The sequence below is a fragment of the Diadema antillarum genome, unplaced genomic scaffold, assembly GCF_040938485.1.
Source record: "Diadema antillarum isolate AM-2024a unplaced genomic scaffold, OU_Dant_1.0 seq00000995_RagTag, whole genome shotgun sequence".
Lineage (NCBI taxonomy): Eukaryota > Metazoa > Echinodermata > Echinoidea > Diadematoida > Diadematidae > Diadema > Diadema antillarum.
Window position 1 is genome coordinate 104130 of NW_027271833.1, and position 15439 is coordinate 119568.

General features: G+C 38.6%; 1 protein-coding gene across 1 annotated transcript in view; it reads left to right on the top strand.

Annotated features, from left to right (window-relative positions):
• Positions 1 to 15439, top strand: part of LOC139742313 (lisH domain-containing protein ARMC9-like) — a 60671-nt gene that overhangs the window by 19697 nt on the left and 25535 nt on the right. Inside the window, exons 19-27 of the mRNA XM_071652890.1 lie at positions 899 to 948; positions 1589 to 1699; positions 4516 to 4577; positions 5316 to 5355; positions 9945 to 10017; positions 10963 to 10982; positions 11880 to 11920; positions 13632 to 13789; positions 14534 to 14635. Of these exons, the coding sequence (XP_071508991.1) occupies positions 899 to 948; positions 1589 to 1699; positions 4516 to 4577; positions 5316 to 5355; positions 9945 to 10017; positions 10963 to 10982; positions 11880 to 11920; positions 13632 to 13789; positions 14534 to 14635 (657 nt within the window). The remainder of the gene's footprint in view (positions 1 to 898; positions 949 to 1588; positions 1700 to 4515; positions 4578 to 5315; positions 5356 to 9944; positions 10018 to 10962; positions 10983 to 11879; positions 11921 to 13631; positions 13790 to 14533; positions 14636 to 15439) is intronic.

The following is a 15439-nucleotide window of genomic DNA, read 5'->3' on the forward strand; positions in this document are numbered from 1 at the left end:
GTGAGAGCCATGGCAGGTCCAACACATCAAACTCTGCTGGTTTTTGTGTCTCAGTAGCAATGTGATTCTACTGTCTGTCCCATCAAGTACTCCACCATCATATTCTTAAACTAGTTTGGACTTACTTGTATCTTGAGCATGTTTTAGAGTGCAAACTGTATAACATCTTCGCTGAGCTTATTCCAAAATGATATATATACACAGTCATTTATTTTAATTTCTAAGGGTACTCGGTGCCACCCTGTTTAAATGCAGTGTCTCTCTTGAAAGTGTTTAATCCAGTCTCCAGACTTCTATGATTCAAATTCATTTTTCTTTAAGCCTGCAGTTGTCATATGTCTTAGTCGCTATTTTGTTGGTGAACTGAACGTAATTCATAAATGCACACATGTCATCAGGCTGACAACACAAAGTGGATTAGCATTATTCACATTGTACATGTAGCTATGCTGTCATGACTCAAAGTTGAATGACATAGGAGAAATGTGCCCTTGACATAGTGTCTGCCAGGAACAAGCTCATTTTCTCTTGTACTTTTTATGTGTTACCTTTGTGAATTAACTTGAATTTTAATGTTACAGTGGACTTCCATTATAATGAAGTCCCTAGGACCGGCAATTCTCTTTCCTTATATCGAAAGTTCGTTATAACTGAACAAATAAACTATTAAAAAAGATAGAGAGGATATTGTTGTGACCTGAATTTGTACTTTGTTGTAACAGCAATTTCATTATAGCCATGTTTGTTATTAAACAGGAGTGCTCTGTATACTGTGAAGTTTTCATGATGATTAACTCTGATGCCAAGAACATGCCATGATTGGAACATGCTCTGATGTTCTGGTAAGAAATGTGTTTTACCTTTAGTCCTCAAACCCTTTTACCCTGTACACTCACAGATGTGACAGCAGATGATGTGGACTCGGATGATGAAGATGATGAAGATGAGGTATGAAAGTTTTTTCATGTATTTATGGATTCATTTTAGGAAGAATACACCACAGCACTACGAACAGTACTTGTTAGATTGAATGCATTAACATCATTACAAAGCTTGTACAAGTTTAAAGCAAGTTTTGATAAAGTTAGTGGGTAGATTGGACAACCCATCCTCCCTTTAACCAAGTGTAAGATGCAGTTAATTGACTCCAAGTGTTAGTCATTTGACTTGGAGTCAATAATGCAATTTATTGACTCCAAATGTTAATCATTTGATTGTTCTTTTGTGTGTGTATGTATGTATGTGTGTGTGTGTAGATTAATTATGGGTTCTTCATGTACTGGTACAAACATTTAATCTGTTAATGGAAAATTGAGCTAAGAAAATGGGATTCCAACAGGATTCGAACCCAAGGCCTCCAGATTGCTAACCTGGTGCTCTACCGACTGAGCTATAGAAAGCCCTAGTACAGTGTTCGTCTCAGAAACCCTTGATTCTCGATGCTCAATTTAATCTGTGAGAGAGGCCCACTGCACAGTAGGAAGCTTGCAAATTAGCATGAAATGTCGGGTTTTCCCTGAATCTTTCATCTGGCCTTTGCCTGGTCCATTCATGTGGTCCTGTGTGGTATAATGCTTGGCCTTTGTAGGAGGACCAGGACCAAGATGCCATGGAGGCAGACCTGGACAAGGCAGAGGTGGTGAAGGCAAGGCAGGGAGAGCTGGCTGGGGAGAAACTCCTCATGGCCCATTATATGTGGGTGAGTACAGTGGACTATGTAGATAGAAACCATGCCTGTACAACAGAAAAAAAAAAATACAATGTATTTTTTTTTTTTTTTGGCAATGTATTTTTGTCAAAGATAGTAGAGTTAAGAAGATAGGAAGGCGCGTGATAAAAATGGGCACAAAATGGCTACCCTACATGACGATACAAAAGAGTGCTAAGTACAAACTCAGTACACCTAGGAACATCATTCACTTCCAATGGTAGTGGTATTTTTATTATCTTAAAAAGATTTAAAGATTATAGTCATAGCTTTTTTCGATTAAGGGGATTATTTTGAAGAACGAGATTTTAAAGTAATAGATAAGGATTATTTCGAGGAGGTAAAAATTTGGCAATGATATGATCTAAAAGCAATCAAAGACGCTTGATAAACAACAATTTCAAAGACAGCGCGTCTCAGGCAAAGAGGCACATCACCTGAGATGCTCTGTCTTTGAAGTTGTTGTTGTTTATCAAGCGTCTTTGAGTGGTCTCAGGTGATGTGCATAATACGCTTGAGGACCGCGCACTGTCCATTTGTTTTGTACAGGATTAGCGTGCACTTTCCTGTCTTTTCATTTAAGCATCTTTGATTTTTGTATGTGTGAGAGAGGGATGGGGGGGTTGGAGTCTCATCTTACTTTATTCATTGATGACCAATATAGAGTGAAAGCAAAACTTTTCTTTTTGGCTTTGACTGTTTGTTTCTCTTTTTGACAATGTACATGTATTTTTGTGTGTGAGAGAGAGATGTGGGGATGGGAGTTTCATCTTACACTGTACTTTGTTTATTTATTGATACCATTGTAGGTTGGGAAAGCAAAACTTGATCTTTTTGGCTTTGGCTGTCGGTTTCCTTTTTTAAAAATTATGACAAACAAGTGACAAACGACAAAATAAATGGTAAGAAAGAGAAAGCCAGAAGAGGCCACGTCATTACTATTTCTATAGAAAGAATTAACCTGTTGAGGACTGCTTGATTTTGCTACAACATGCAATTCCCATAGACCCATGCCCGAGTATACTTGGGATTTGTCCTTAATGGGTTAAAGAGAAATCGTCTCTGTTTTCTCATTTAGAAAAATACGCTGTAGTTATAGTCCATTTTCCGCAAGTATTTGATAGCAAATCACAAGATCTGTAAATACACTGTAGTTTACTCTGCAGTGAGTGCCATAGTAAAAAGGAATGTTAGGTAGTGTATACGCCAAATATTTCGCGAGGTTTTTATTTTCCGCGAATTTCGTAAGTCAGGTGCTATTCACGAAATTAAAGACACACGAAAATATTTACTCTGATCCCTGGTGTGAATGTGACGTACGCATGTACACTTCTCTGTTCAGTACAATACTCCACGATCGCGAATTTAACTACTCGCGAAATCGTCAGAAATTCCTAATTCACAAAAATTTAGACTTGCGAAATATATGACATATACAGTACTCTCTGTTTGTCTGTCTTTCTATCTCTTTCTCTTTCTATCTCGGTATTGTAACTGGGGCAATCATACAGTGTACTGCTCTCAGGCACCATACCCTAGCAATTGCAACATTTCTACCAGAAGATCAAATCTCCAAGGAAGTGATGAATTCATTCACCCTGTTTTGCTCCTATTATGGTGTGTTAATAAGCAAATAATCAAAGTTGGTGAAGGCGATGGGACAAACTATCACTTACGAGGTGATCTGGATGTAGCTATCTTTCCGAAGCGCAGCTGAGGAAAGATAGCGTACGCATTCAGATCGCCGAGGAAGTGATAGTTTGTCTCATTGCCTGAAACCAAAAGTTGATTATTTGCTTTATATTCCACATTGGATCTATATTCCCGTTTAATTCCACATCTCAAATCATTCACAGCTAGATCTATATAGTTAGACTAGACTCCAAGTCCAAAAACACTAAAACTGCAGATCTGTATGTAGGGCCTACGTTAGGTATGACGAGAGTCAGAGAGTCTATAGACCTATTACTAGGTAATCGAGGTATCCTTAGGCCAAGCCTTAGCCTAGAGCTTAAGCTACGTTCACTTAGCAATCATGTTGTTGCTAAAAACGCTGGACATTCTGAAACATGAGCAAGGCAACTAGACTATGTGCACATACAATACGGTAACATACAAGTCAACTTTAGACGTGGGCTGGCGATTACAACACAGCATCGTCTCACTGACGCTACCTAAAAGTGCGTTGCACTCTGGTCTATCACTTGACCCAGGTCAAATGATAGACCACAGTGCAACGCACTTTTATTTCACATGCAGAGACTCCAACTCTCCCGTTTTCGACGGGAGATCTCCCGCCGAAAGCCCATTTTTGCACAATCTCCCGTTCTCCCGTTTGAGATTTGATTTCTCCCGCCCTGGCTCTGTGTCTCCCGGTGGAAAGGATTTCTTACTTATTTCTATCGTATGTTGAAAAAATAAGCCTTAGATAGCACCAGAGAACATCTAGAATCCTAGGAACTTCGCACACATCAACTTGGAGTCTCCCGTTTGCTAGGGGTTTCGGGCGGGAGAATCTCCAGATCAGAAGGTGCTTGGGGTTGGAGTCTCTGTCACATGTACTCAAAATTGTAGGTTATATCACACGTTAGGACTGTGTGGACTAAGAGATCAGCGAAACAAAATGACTATCATAGAGTGTAACGAACTTTTCTCTCAAGTGATGTGATGGGCAAAACTACGCTTTATCACGTGATCAGCTCTTGACCAATCGTATAGCAAGATTAATAGTATGTGGAATATAATCTGGAATAGTAGCTTCAGTGAATTCCATTTACCATAATCTGCTCCCCTCCTTTTTTCCCCAGGATGGCCGATCAGCAACCAGAGGGGGCAGCAGACAGTCCCAGAAGCCAGCCAGCAGACAAGGGTAGGGAGGATTTTTTTCTCACTCACGTTTATTTTGAGTGCGCAGTGTTTCGTCTTATGTGTTTGTAATCACTCTTCACAGTAAAGCTGGTAGTTCCTGTGATTTGTGTTTCAATGGTGTACTCGCCTTTCACCAACTCTTTATCAGCTGCAAACCCTCTTGTACTATACTGAAAATAAATCACAGTAAGGTACCCACTGTTCTGATGATGGTAGGTGATATTACACATTTTATTTCACTTGTGAATATCATCCAAATTGAGACACTACTGAAATATGCACAATTGTTCAGTATGTTTGAGTTGGTTATGTTTTGATGATGATGGGCCAAGCTAGTAATGGTGTATACGATACATAAAGGGAAGGAGAGGGAAATCTTACTCCATGAGGTGTATAGTGTCTGTTCAATACCAGTGTACAGTTTCTTCTACTGCAATGTCTGATAAACCACATTAAAAACTGTCCAGTATCTTGTCATAGTTGAAATCTATTCAAGGTAAAATTGTAGCTGTGTACAGTCAATGTGTAATCTGACATTGACTCAAATCATTTATACTGAAGTGCTGAGTTTTTAAACCTTTGACAATTCTGAAACACATGCTCTTAAAAAAACAAACAAACAAACAAACAAACAAACAAACAAACAAACAACAAACAAACCAACCAACCAAAACCAAATCTCCCAATAAATTTGCCGTTTAATTCATACTTCTTCTTTTTTTGTATTATTATTTTGCAGGATTGAGGGTCAGAGGCATCCCAGTGCATCCAATGGACAGGTAGAGTACTTTTCATTGTCTTTCTTTTGTTGGCATTTTACTGAGATGACTGAATTGTATGAAATTCAGAAATAGCAAGACTCTAACAATTGAAGAAACATATCATATAGATAAAAATGAATGAGTAGTCAGTGTCAACCCAACCTGTGCAAAACTCAAAAGAAATGATGTAGAATTATATTTGAATGAAGTTTCATGTATGAATCAATGTGTTATTATGTTTTGTTGTTGTTTATTTTTTAGTAAGCCAGAGAAACTGAGTTTGAATGAATGAATATTTGAGCAATATGTGAAATCAAGAATAGATTTAAACCTGTAGATGTCATTGTAATAGAGCTCAGAGTATTCAGCACAAGGAGAATTAAGGAATATGAGGTTTTGCTGTATTTTCTGTTTGTTATTGTGTGAAATCTTGTTATGCATATCTTATTGTCCCCGCCGAACGAGTTCGAGCAGGGGACTATGAAACGGGCTCCGTACGTGTGTGTGTCCGTGTGTCCGTCCGTCCGTGTGTCCGTGTGTGCGTCCGTGTGTGATCAAAATCTTCAATTTGCTACTTCTCTGTCATTTATGAGCCAATTTTGATTCTGTTTGCTTTATATGATAGCACTACATGGGAGCTTTGAAACATCTACACAGTATTTCAGTCGTGACCTTTGACCTTGACCTTTGACCTATATTGTACATTTTGCTACAAAATGCTACTCCTTCGCCATTTCTAACCCGATTTCGATTCCGTTTGCTTTATATGATGGCACTAGGTGAGGGCTTCAAAACTTCTACACAGAATTTTGACCTTTGACTTCTTTGACCTTTGACCTTGATTTTTGACCTATATTGTACATTTTGCTACAAAATGCTACTCCTTCGCCATTTCTAACCCGATTTCGATTCCGTTTGCTTTATGTGATGGCACTAGGTGAGGGCTTCAAAACTTCTACACAGAATTTTGACCTTTGCCTTCTTTGACCTTTGACCTTGATTTTTGACCTATATTGTACATTTTGCTACAAAATGCTACTCCTTCACCATTTCTAACCCGATTTTTATTCCGTTTGCTTAATGTGATGGCACTAGGTGAGGGCTTCAAAACTTCTACACAGAATTTTGACCTTTGCCTTCTTTGACCTTTGACCTTGATTTTTGACCTATATTGTACATTTTGCTACAAAATGCTACTCCTTCGCCATTTCTAACCCGATTTCGATTCCGTTTGCTTTATGTGATGGCACTAGGTGAGGGCTTCAAAACTTCTACACAGAATTTTGACCTTTGCCTTCTTTGACCTTTGACCTTGATTTTTGACCTGTATTGTACATTGGCTACAAAATGCTACTCCTTCGCCATTTCTAACCTGATTTCGATTCCGTTTGCTTTATGTGATGGCACTAGGTGAGGGCTTCAAAACTTTACACAGAATTTTGACCTTTGACTTCTTTGACCTTTGACCTTGATTTTTGACCTGTATTGTACATTGGCTATAAAATTCTACTCCTTCGCCATTTCTAACCCGATTTCGATTCCGTTTGCTTTATGTGATGGCACTAGGTGAGGGCTTCAAAACTTTTACACAGAATTTTGACCTTTGACTTCTTTGACCTTTGACCTTGATTTTTTACCTATATTGCACATTTTGCTACAAAATGCTACTTCTGGCGGGGACATATATTACGCACCGCGTAATTTCTCTTTTTCCTTGTTTTGTAACTTCTATATGTGCCATGTTTCTATTCGAGGAGAGTAGTACAAAGAAAAAAAGCAAGCAGACCGTCAATAAATTATGTGTTTATGATATTGAAAAACACTTACATGTCATACACAGCACTCACTGTGAGGCAGCATACTAAATTTTGAAGAAAACTGTCAGAATTGCTCTGAATTACTGCATTAACCAATGTTTTTCCTTCTCTTTGGTATGTATTTTTAATGTTCTTTGATGTATTTTATGTGACTGTAGGATGCGCCCTCTAGGGCTGGAAGCAGACAGCTTCAGAAGCCAGCCAGCAGACAGAGGTGAGGTTCCAATCTATGTAATAGTATACAAATAGTGAATGGTCACGAGTGCAGTGGTACAAGATTTTGCACGAGGTGAAAGATAGAGGCGCTCTATTCAACGAGGCAAAGCCAGGTTGAATAGTGCGCCTCATCTTTCACCGAGTGCAAAATCTGGTTCCATTGCACGAGTAAAGACCATACACTATTTGTTTTATACAACACCTCGAACGTCAACAGATTTGGTACTCACAGATTCTTGAATTTAGCACAGAAATGGCCACCATTTTCTGTGAAAGACGAATGAGTAGCCTCACAGTCGCAGTCACCGTGTAGTACATTGTGTACGTACGTATACTATGTATGCGAAACGAAGTTGTTTACAAAAATGAGTGACAAAAGTACGCGCTTGTAAGCGCGCTTGTAATTGTTAAGTGTGCGCGGCACATGTTTGTTTATTGTGACATCAGAGAACGTGCAATAGAGCATTTTGATCGAACCAAAATTGCACGCTGAGACAGCCAGAGCGTGCAATAGAACCTTCCACTAAATGTCACGTGATGGGCAATCGACCAATCGGATAGCTACATTCTAAATAGGTGTTGTATAAAAAGAGAAAGAAGAAAGTACACACTCTGGAGAAGAGTTTACTGAGAAAAGAGGCTCTGAAGTCTAGGGTCTATTCAAGTGCCTAATCTGGCACCATGCTGTGTGTTGTGCAGTGAATGAGACAAAAGCAGGAAGTAAAACTCCATAACAACCACAATAAAAGGGATTATCAGATTAGGCTGAAATTGTGCACACTCCATGAGCACCTTCTATTCATGATTGATGCCAACTTTCAACGCAATAGCAATGTCCTTTCAAAAGTTACCGTAGTTGAAAGTGAAGAGTGTTTAAGGGGTTCTTAAAAAATAAAAAGGAACCTGTTAGACTTGCCATATCATGAAGTTCTATGAAAAAAAAGTGTTCTGGAAAATTGCAAAAAAAAGAAATGCAATTTCTCATTCATTGTATGATCCAAACTTAAGAATAAAGTAGAAAAGGAATTGCTTTTTTGAGAAAAAAAGAAAAGAATAAAAGAATGACTAGGTTGACACATTTCACCTATTTTGAGTCGTCACATAAAATCAGGGTGTGCAACTTTTTGCTGGTTACTGTAAAGCGAGGAATTTTCGCGTGCATTTTGATTTCGCGAATTTCGCGAGCGCCAAGATTCGCGAAATTAAAATGCACGCGAAAGTTCTTTTCTACACTATATGCATTGAATGCCAGTGGCAGTTCGCGAAAATTTCATGCCGCAAAAAAGGCCGTCAGCTCCAATTCGCGAAAAATTCATGCCGCGAATATATCATGTTTTACAGTATGTGACGCATGGTCATGTAAGGTTTACCATGCTATTTCTTTGGAATTTTATTTCTTTGATATGCTTATTGCACATGTTATTGATTTGGAATTCAGTATCTTTTGTATAGAAGAGACATGATATTCATCAGGGCCATTCTCATTGAAATAGAGAAATGGAATGATGTTCTTGAATTTCCTTCCAATATATGAATTAGAGCTCTATAGTATTGTATGTTCATAATTTATAATATTTGAAAGAGATTGCTATTGAATATGGTTTTTTGCTCTGTTTATGTTTTCCATGTTCAGTGGCAGTATGGATGTACAGCACCCTGGCACTACAGTTGGTCAGGTAATGGCATTATCTCATTCAGTATTCATTTCAAAGCTGAAATCATTATAAATTTGAAGAAGAAACTTTGCAGTTTGATATTTACAAAGTCATAAAGTGATATGAGTCCTATCACAGGCTTTTTGCTAGAATCAACAAAAAATATACATTTGACAACTTTTGTCACAATAGTGCATGAGCAAAGAAACACTTCTGAAATTGCTGGTCTCCTAATTACCATGAGGTTTGTAAGTCTCTAGAAAAGATATATATATCTTTTTTCTTAATGTCTAACCTTGTTGAAAATATTGAAAAACCACAGAAAGAAGGAAATGCAAAATTTGAGTTTCTTCTCACTGCAATGCAGATGAAGACACTTTAATTATGATCATGACTGTGCAGATTAACTCTGAACATGAAAGTTGCATTGCCACCAAAACTTTGCTATTCAGAGAATTAACTTCTTACTAGTCAGTCTCTCTTCTCTTCTCTTGTTTAATGAAGGCAAATGCATTCTTAAGCATATGAAAATGTAATGGAAGACACCATTCACTGAAGTATGGCCAGTAGCCTTTATGCAATATGTAGGTGTGATTGAAGTACCACAAACACTCATGGTCAAGACACGTCCCGACTTTGGATTTGGGCGGAAAAAACAACAACAAACAAACAAAGACGGACATGAGAACTTGCATTCATGTGCAAGCGCACCCCCAATTTTTTAAATTTTTTGTGGACGAAAAGGTGCACCGTATACATGAGTGTTTATGATAATAGTTAATTTACCTAAGGATTTCTGTAGTTTTTGGGTTTTTTTAACTGAGATTTTATGAAATTGTGTTATGAAGATTGTATTTTCAAAGTAATACTAGTTCAGGTTAGTTTACCTGTTTCATATTGATAATCTTTTTCATTGCAGATTTCCAGACCCCAAACTAGCAGTGGTAGTCGAGCAGGGTCTGCTGGTAAAGGAGCAGGTGCTCAAGGTGCAGGTCAGTAGGTCTACTGTATGTCATGGTGTGAAATATGTACAAGTTGTAGCTACCAGTTTTTTCTTAACTCTTTATGTGCCACGTTCGCACGTCCGACTCAGTCGACGGCGTGCCAACTTCACATATTCTGCTCAACAAACAAAGCCGCCAAAACCGATCGATAAATCACTAATCCCGCGGTACAATCAAAGCGTTTCTCGCGTTTTTGTTCCTCTCACATACGGCTTGCATTCTATATGGTGAATGACTATCAAGCGGTGTTCCCAACTAGATTTTGCATGTACACTTTAAGTTTCTGTCACTATTTTATGTGCAAAAGTCATTCCTTTACAGTAATGTAGCAACTGGTAATTTAAAAGAAAAATTGAAAATAGAATTGTTATACATTGTATATGGAAGCAAAGTTTGGCATTCCTCTTTAACTTTGCTCACTATTATGTCCAGCTTAACTGAAATTTGTAGAAGTTATACAGATTGGAAAAACAGAATTCTTTCTCTAAGCATGACTATCTTCGTGTCTCAGAATAACATGGCACACAGGGGGTTTCCACCATGGCACATAAAGAGTTAAATAGTTTTGCATTTGGAGCTTAGAAAAGAGAACGGATGAAAAGAAAAGAAAAAGAAAAGAAAGAAAGGAAGAATGAGAAAGGATGATGGAATCCATACATACCTCAAGAATTGTGGATTGCAGTAATTCATGCATCATAGATACATGTAAATATTTTAGCTGCTAAATGATAGAGAACTCATTGCCCTTTGCTTATTTCTCCTTATGTTCAGAGAAAGGTATCAACTTGATGTAAATTTCAATTTCGTAGTTTTTGAAATACTTCAAAACCCATGAACGTCCATTGTTTCTGCTTCCATCTCAGTTGTAGTAAGGAAGCTAATTCATCATCACATTTTTGTGTTCTTTCTTCCTCAACCCATACCTTGGTACAGGTGATCTTCAACAACACAAGGTCAGTCTGAATTTTGTAACTTAGATTGGGGGGGGGGGGAACCCCCCCCCCCCCAAAAAAAAAAAAAAACACAAACAAACAAACAAACAAACAAACAAACAAAAAACAAACAAACAAACAAACCTTGGAGGTTGTAGTTCCTTCTTTGAAATGCCATTCAGAATACTTCTACTTGTGAAGGTGTATCAAACATTTTTTTTTTTTGTACTGCAACATTAGTCAGTCATTTATTGCTTGAAGTCTTATGTTGCTCTTTAACCATAAATGTTGCAGAGCAGAGACAAATTAGATGCAATCGTCATGCCTTGTTGAAGTAGATGTTGCAGTGTTGTAAAATGTTGGCTTGTGCAGTTTAGTGGAGTGTACTGTATAATTCAAACGGATACTGCTGGCTGATTCCTATGTTGATAAGAAAGGGGGGGGGGGGAGAGGAAATTAGAGGAAAATAAAATATTTGCATGTTTATATTACAATGCACTTTAGTAATTCCTTGTTGGAGTAAGTATGCAAAATTGTTAGCACTGCTTGAATTACCCCTTTATGTGCCCAAGCACTTGACTGAACTTGCTATGTTCCGCCATCTGCATTCAATAATCCATCCAAACATGACATGGTTGTGGAGTTAACAAGCCCATGGAGGTGTAGCAAATAAATGTGCCATACATAGTCCAACAGGAAGCCATGGGTACACATAATAGGGGTAGGGGAATTAGGTACTCTCTATTCATTTACAATTACTTTCCAGACATTTATGTCAGTTAGTGAAGAAACGCTCTAGCATGTGCACCAATCAGCTAACCAAGCACATTAAAGGTTATCATGTACAACAAATGTGTTGTTTAGTTACACCATCATGGATTTTAATTGTTTGCTTTCTTTGTGTCAAATTGCCATCAGGATCCATCACCCAAACCAGGCAGCAATGGACCAGGCGCCAGGTAGGTTTGATTGTAGTTCTAGAGTGTGTTCATTTATTTTCCTTTTTTTTTTTTTTTTAAACTAAAGTAGCCTCGTGTAAGCAAGTGTTGCATTTCATAGTAGAAATTTAATTGTGGTTACTAAGCAACATTACAAACTTGTACGTTTTTACAATACACGTATCATGTTGTGTGGGGTTTTTTTTTTGTAAAAGATAAGAACATGTGTTTGTTTTTGATGAAAGTAAGTTTAGGTAAATTTCCTGAAATTAGATTTGAAATGCTTGAAATGTTCAGTTAATGTATTTTTGTGCCAAAATATAACATTTTACATTCAAATTATGTAATTATGTTGCCTTAGTATGTATTTTGATGTGTAAGGGTTGGCAGCCTTGATAGTATCAACAGTGATTTTGAAAAAAAAAAAAAAAACATAACAGCAATCATAAATGAATTCGGATTTATTGATGACATACATGTACATTATGTACAATACTGTGTACATTGTAAGAGTAATAACAGTTGTAGTACAATTCTCGCTATCGCCAATGACGTAAAAAGTACCCGGATGTGGCTTTTTCGTCAAGATTTAGTGCACTTGGTAGCAAGGGCACTTCCGGCGCGGGTCATAATTTGCACAATGCTAGCGTGCGCGTACGTGTACCTTACCTATAGCGCAGCGCCGACCACGTATACTAGTACATAGGCCGCTGTACCGCCCGAGCCAGCGAGTGGCCAGGCCTGTCATACTCGTACACTGTAGTCCCCGCCGCCGCCGGCGGCCGGCCTTGCTAGCATGCACCACTCACTGCACGCAGCGCATAAGCTAACACATACCGGTACGGCGTACATCACAGATCAGTCATCTCTGCATACGCTGAAAATATGCTGGAAAATATTCACCCACCTGGATATACAGTATAATCGTCATGGAATGCCCATCTCTTTTTTTTTTTTATTTGTTCTCTGTCGAAATGTCGCGAACAAAATCGGGAACGAACAGTGATCTCGAACTTATCCTGTCTCCGAAGCAATTTCTTCCAAGTACTGTAAGTACGTACAATGTACGTAGGCACTAGGCCTACTACCTAGTGCTACTATAATACATACTAAAGTCGCGTGTGCACGTACTGCGCTGTGGAGTCACCCGCAAACTTCACCCACGCGGCCACGTCACGTCCCGCATGCCAGTAAGGGTCCTATTTCTGCAGATTTTTTTCATTTATTGTCGTGCGAACAACACATGGCAGCTTCGCAGCAACAACCAATAGTCGTATTAACAGCAATTTCTTAAGAATGGAGAAATTTCAAATCATATTAAAGCTGTAATTCAAGTCGAGAAAACCGGAAGTACACGTAGAATACAGTCGCTTGTGTGTGTAAATAGCATTAGTCACGTATCACGCGCGTACGAACGGAAGTGACTTTGCTACCGGGCTATCCCATAATGCACCGTAAATGACGCTCAAATCAACATCCGGGTACTTTTTACGTCATTGGCGATAGCGAGAATTATCAGTACACATGTACTTGACTACGACTGTTTGCCCATGTAATCCTAGGAGTGGCAGTAATAAATTGTGCTGATGATGTGATTTTGTTTTGAATAGTGATGATAGTATCAACATAATTACATTTATGCATAAAACAAACAATATCATATTTTCTCTGTGTCCTACAGCTGCTTATATGTGAACTTGAACTGTAATGATATCTTATCCCCATCTCTCAGACCACCAGAATACATGCAAGCATTTGAGAGTAGGCCAAAGATCCCACGGACACCAGAAGGAAAGAGGCCAGCTAGCCGTGGGATGACCCCGCCCCCTCCCATCAAATCCTCAGATTCTCCCCCACCCAGCCGGCCTGGGACTGGAGGCAACAGACTAAGTAAGTGTAAAGCACCCTATGTCAATTTCATGATGGTGTCAACATGTGTATACAAACAGATAGAGGACTACATGTATATATGGAATACAGTGTTCTGCAAATGCTGGTTTGATTAGTGTTAGTGTATAAACAGCACCAGTATCTTCTCTACAGTTGTCATTATCATTGTCGTGATAGAGCTACATTGTATCTTACACTATTCATTGTCATTACACCTGTAGTGTCATTATCACCAGTACACAGATGAAGAGCTTTGACAATTATCAGTTTTGCTACAAGGACATTGTTACGAACACAAGTAGAAAGATACATGGTATGGTGATACTTCAATAATCTTTGAGATACTTTGAGGTTCTTTTAGAATGCATCAGTGGTGTCATACTCGGCTTTCTATACTGTCAAGGCAGCTTAATAGATGCGAAGGAATCTGAGTGGTAATCAGGTAGTCTCTGTTTTTTAATATTAATGTCAAGTTTCAAAGAAGATGGTACTTTTGTGTATTTTTGCGAGTTTGTATGTGTGTGTGCATGTGACTGTACTTGTACATGAGAGGAGTGTATGCATCTAGTGCATATGGATTTGTCACAGAAATTATGCTGATGGTTAGGATATACGGCATTTACAGTGGTAAAAAAAATGCAGAGATATGCCTACCACCCATTTGCAAGTAGCAATTACAGAAAGTCACTTTTTGTAAAATTATGTTCGCAAATCGCCCAACCCTCCTATTCCCCCACAAAACAGAAAAGAGGAAGCCCATACCCCAGGACCTACCACCGGTGGAGAATGTGGAGTTGGGAGAGGGGCCCATATCCCGCCTCTCAAACCCCCTTGGGGGGTCAAACAGTAAGAGAGTGTCCCACTAACAAACACAATATGTTATCCTTGTTGCTTGCACACTAACTGGAAGGTCGGCTGGGAAAGCTGTGCCTCTACAAGGCTTAACCCCCTACAGTATGCACTTGTATGTGCTCAAATTTCCCAAGGGCATGTTCCATGGCCAGCTTTCGCTGCCAACTGTCAAAAAAGAGCGCAGTGTGTTCAAACGTACTGAGAAGTAACTGTGGCATAACAGGATAATCAAAAAGTTAATGCTCAGCTAACAAGTTTGTCATCAAGTGATATCAAATACATGATTCTTGCCTTCCCTTATATATAGTATTGCACATTTGTATTTTAATACATCAAAGTGCTTGTGCTAAAGCAAAGATGGAAGTTCTGCTTTTGTACTTGCCAATGTGAAACAAAGATTACCCCGATGGCTTCTTTGCTGCTACAGCTACAGTTTTATACTAAATTACACTCAACAAAATATCTAATGTGATACAGCCACAATTGTGCATAGAAATTTCTGCACATAATGCTCAGTGTAAATATCATTGTGCAGAACTATCCAGTTTTGTAACTCACAGAGTTTGGGAAGTGTGGGTTAATGTTGGTTTGCTTTTGTATGTCTGTAGTTTTGAAGACTATGAATGGTGCAGGTTGTGATATACATTATGTGAACCATACCACTAACCACTGAATATGGAATGAGTGCCATGGTTTAATTTGTTTCAGTGGAGCCTAGCAGCAAAGTTCATTTGCTTGTCATTCCAGATGTTAGCCATGTGCAGTTTACCAAAAAAGTATTGTATTTTGCCATGCCTC